General features: G+C 33.4%; 1 protein-coding gene across 1 annotated transcript in view; it reads left to right on the forward strand.

The window, feature by feature from the left end:
• LOC119598205 (dCTP pyrophosphatase 1-like) overlaps nucleotides 1–2,500 on the forward strand; it is a 7,734-nt gene that overhangs the window by 833 nt on the left and 4,401 nt on the right. The window contains exons 2-3 of the mRNA XM_037947834.1: nucleotides 736–796; nucleotides 1,411–1,567. Coding sequence (XP_037803762.1) covers nucleotides 762–796; nucleotides 1,411–1,567 — 192 coding nt within the window. The 5' untranslated portion in view covers nucleotides 736–761. The remainder of the gene's footprint in view (nucleotides 1–735; nucleotides 797–1,410; nucleotides 1,568–2,500) is intronic.

The following is a 2,500-nucleotide window of genomic DNA, read 5'->3' on the forward strand; positions in this document are numbered from 1 at the left end:
GGTCCAGTTCCATCCAGCCTTCTTTTATATAGAAAATAATATATGCAACAGAAATTTACCCCTAATACAATATTAGACTGCCATTGGAGCCCCCATAGTAGCAAGAATTAGAATGCTAGATCTTACATGATAAAAAGTCTGGCTTTGAAATTTTTACTTTTTTTTTTGTGAGAAGAGAGTTGTCATTGTAAGACTCTGTTTTTCTTGTGACAACATTAAAAGATGAACATCCCTCTTTCTAAACATAGTCATAGTCATTAAACTGTAATCAGTAGACTCCACAAGATAATATATATGAAATACCAGCACTTTGCATTTTTAAGAATGATATATTTGTGATTTATAATGTTTTGAAATAGTTCATCAGCTGTTTTTGTTATTAATAGTAATGGTTTAATATTATTGTTAGTATTGTAATTATTATCACTGGTTGGTATTGTTGCTATTATTTTTACTGTAATTATTATTACTATATTATGTTATTTGTTTTGTTACCACCACCCATAACAACCATAACTTCATCATTAAAACTGTCAAGAAAAAAAGGAATCAATGATGCTATCTATCAGAGTAGAAGTAGGAGACATGTCTATAGAGGAGTTTGCCTACTCAGCTTTGTGATAATGTGGCAGGGTGAGACATTTGCCTCTTAGCTATGTCACTCTAATAAAACTAAGATACCATAAATAAAAAAAAAAATCTTTATCTGAAATATTAATGCCATTTCTCCAACAGGCACTACATCACCTAACGGCAGAACCATGGCCCAAAGCGATCCTGAGGACAGAGAGTTCAAGTGGGTGGTGTGGGGATGGATATTTTATTTAACTTTCATATATATGACTGATATATATATTCTGTTCTCTCTTTCTTTTTAAGTGTCTGATGTCTAAGTTGAGAAAAAATGGTATTGCAGTATTCGGTTATTTATTTTAATTATTCATTTGAAATCATCGATGTAATGTATAGATTTTTATGGTTGTTGTTGATTAAATACTTATTCATTCCTCTTTGTGGCTTTTTAAGTCCCTAGTTTTGCATTTATAATTGAACTCTGTATTAAGTATATAAGAGCATTGGATTAATAAGGACTAGTGTCTTTGCTGGTTGTAATTTTACATAAGCAGCTTTGTGATATGGACCATAATAACACCCTGCATGTTGCTGATTGTGGTTTAGACTGAGATAATAATTGTAATCAAAGATACATTTTTGAGGCCCATATAAAGCTCATACATTTCTTATCTATCCTCTTGTATGGGCAGCTAATTGCTTGTTTCATGAATGTGTTACATTTACATTAATAATAGTGTATAGTATTTAAGATTTAAAAAAATTGTGAGATTGTATTTAATAATTTTTTTGTGATCATGTTTAAAATAGAGTTAACCAGCTAACCTCTTTTAACAGATTCAGCTCAAACCTTAGCCTGGAGGAGATACGTTCCGACCAGCACAACTTCTGTAAAGAGCGTAACTGGGCACAATTCCACCCTCCACGGAACGTCTTGCTGGCGCTGGTAGGAGAAGTGGGCGAACTCTCGGAGCTGTTCCAGTGGCGTGGAGAGGTAAGGGGGCTCTGTGTGCTTGGGGCGAGGAGAGAGTGTGGATGGTGGAGGAAAGGTAGGAGTGGAGAGTTGTGAGTGATTAGTGTGGATTTAGGACTTGGAATTGCGGTTTTTGGTGTAGAACATGGAGTTGGAATAAGTTTTACATGATGGTCTGTGGATTTTACTTAAAGAATGTGGAGTGTGGACAGCAGATTTGAAATGCAGATTTTGAGAATCTTTGATTGGATTATTGGTCATGGAGATTAGGGTGTTGTCTGTGGAGTGCGGATTTGATATTACGGAGTATTGTTTTTGAGCTTTGAATACTGAGTATGGGATTGAGGATCAAGGATTTAAACTGTAGAGTGAGGAATTTAGTTTGAAAGAGAGTTGCTTGAAATTTGTTGACTCTCTTGGGAACAAAAGAGAATGTTATATTTGAGACTAATCATATTACCTATTAGTTTTTTGTTATCCTTTTCATTCATAGACAAAGGGCTAAGGTTTTGATTATCTTGCTTTTAATTGTAGAAAAGGTCTGGATGAGAATAACTGACTATTTCATCTTCACAACAGTTAGAGATGTAATTGTAATGTAATTTGGAAATGTTAATACCTTTTAATCATGTCTTGAATGATAATGATATATATATTTATTTTCCTCCTCTGTTTTTGATAAGTTTGGGCTTATGATGACTATTACAATATTCCTGATTAAGGGAATTATGACAGAATAATAAAGAATAGTAAGCAAGAACTACTAGGCCCAAGAAAAAGGAAAATAATGTAATGGTTTTAGTGATCAGTAATCTGTGATTTTTTTTTTTTTCCCCCCTCTTGTATCTCTTCTTTACTCTTTGTTTTCTTATTGTTGTTGTTGTTGTTATTACCGTTGCTATTGCTATTATTAATGGAGTCTGTGGAAGAAAGTTAAGAGGTATTTCTCTTCTC

This window comes from Penaeus monodon, chromosome 41 (genome assembly GCF_015228065.2).
Source record: "Penaeus monodon isolate SGIC_2016 chromosome 41, NSTDA_Pmon_1, whole genome shotgun sequence".
Classification (NCBI taxonomy): domain Eukaryota; kingdom Metazoa; phylum Arthropoda; class Malacostraca; order Decapoda; family Penaeidae; genus Penaeus; species Penaeus monodon.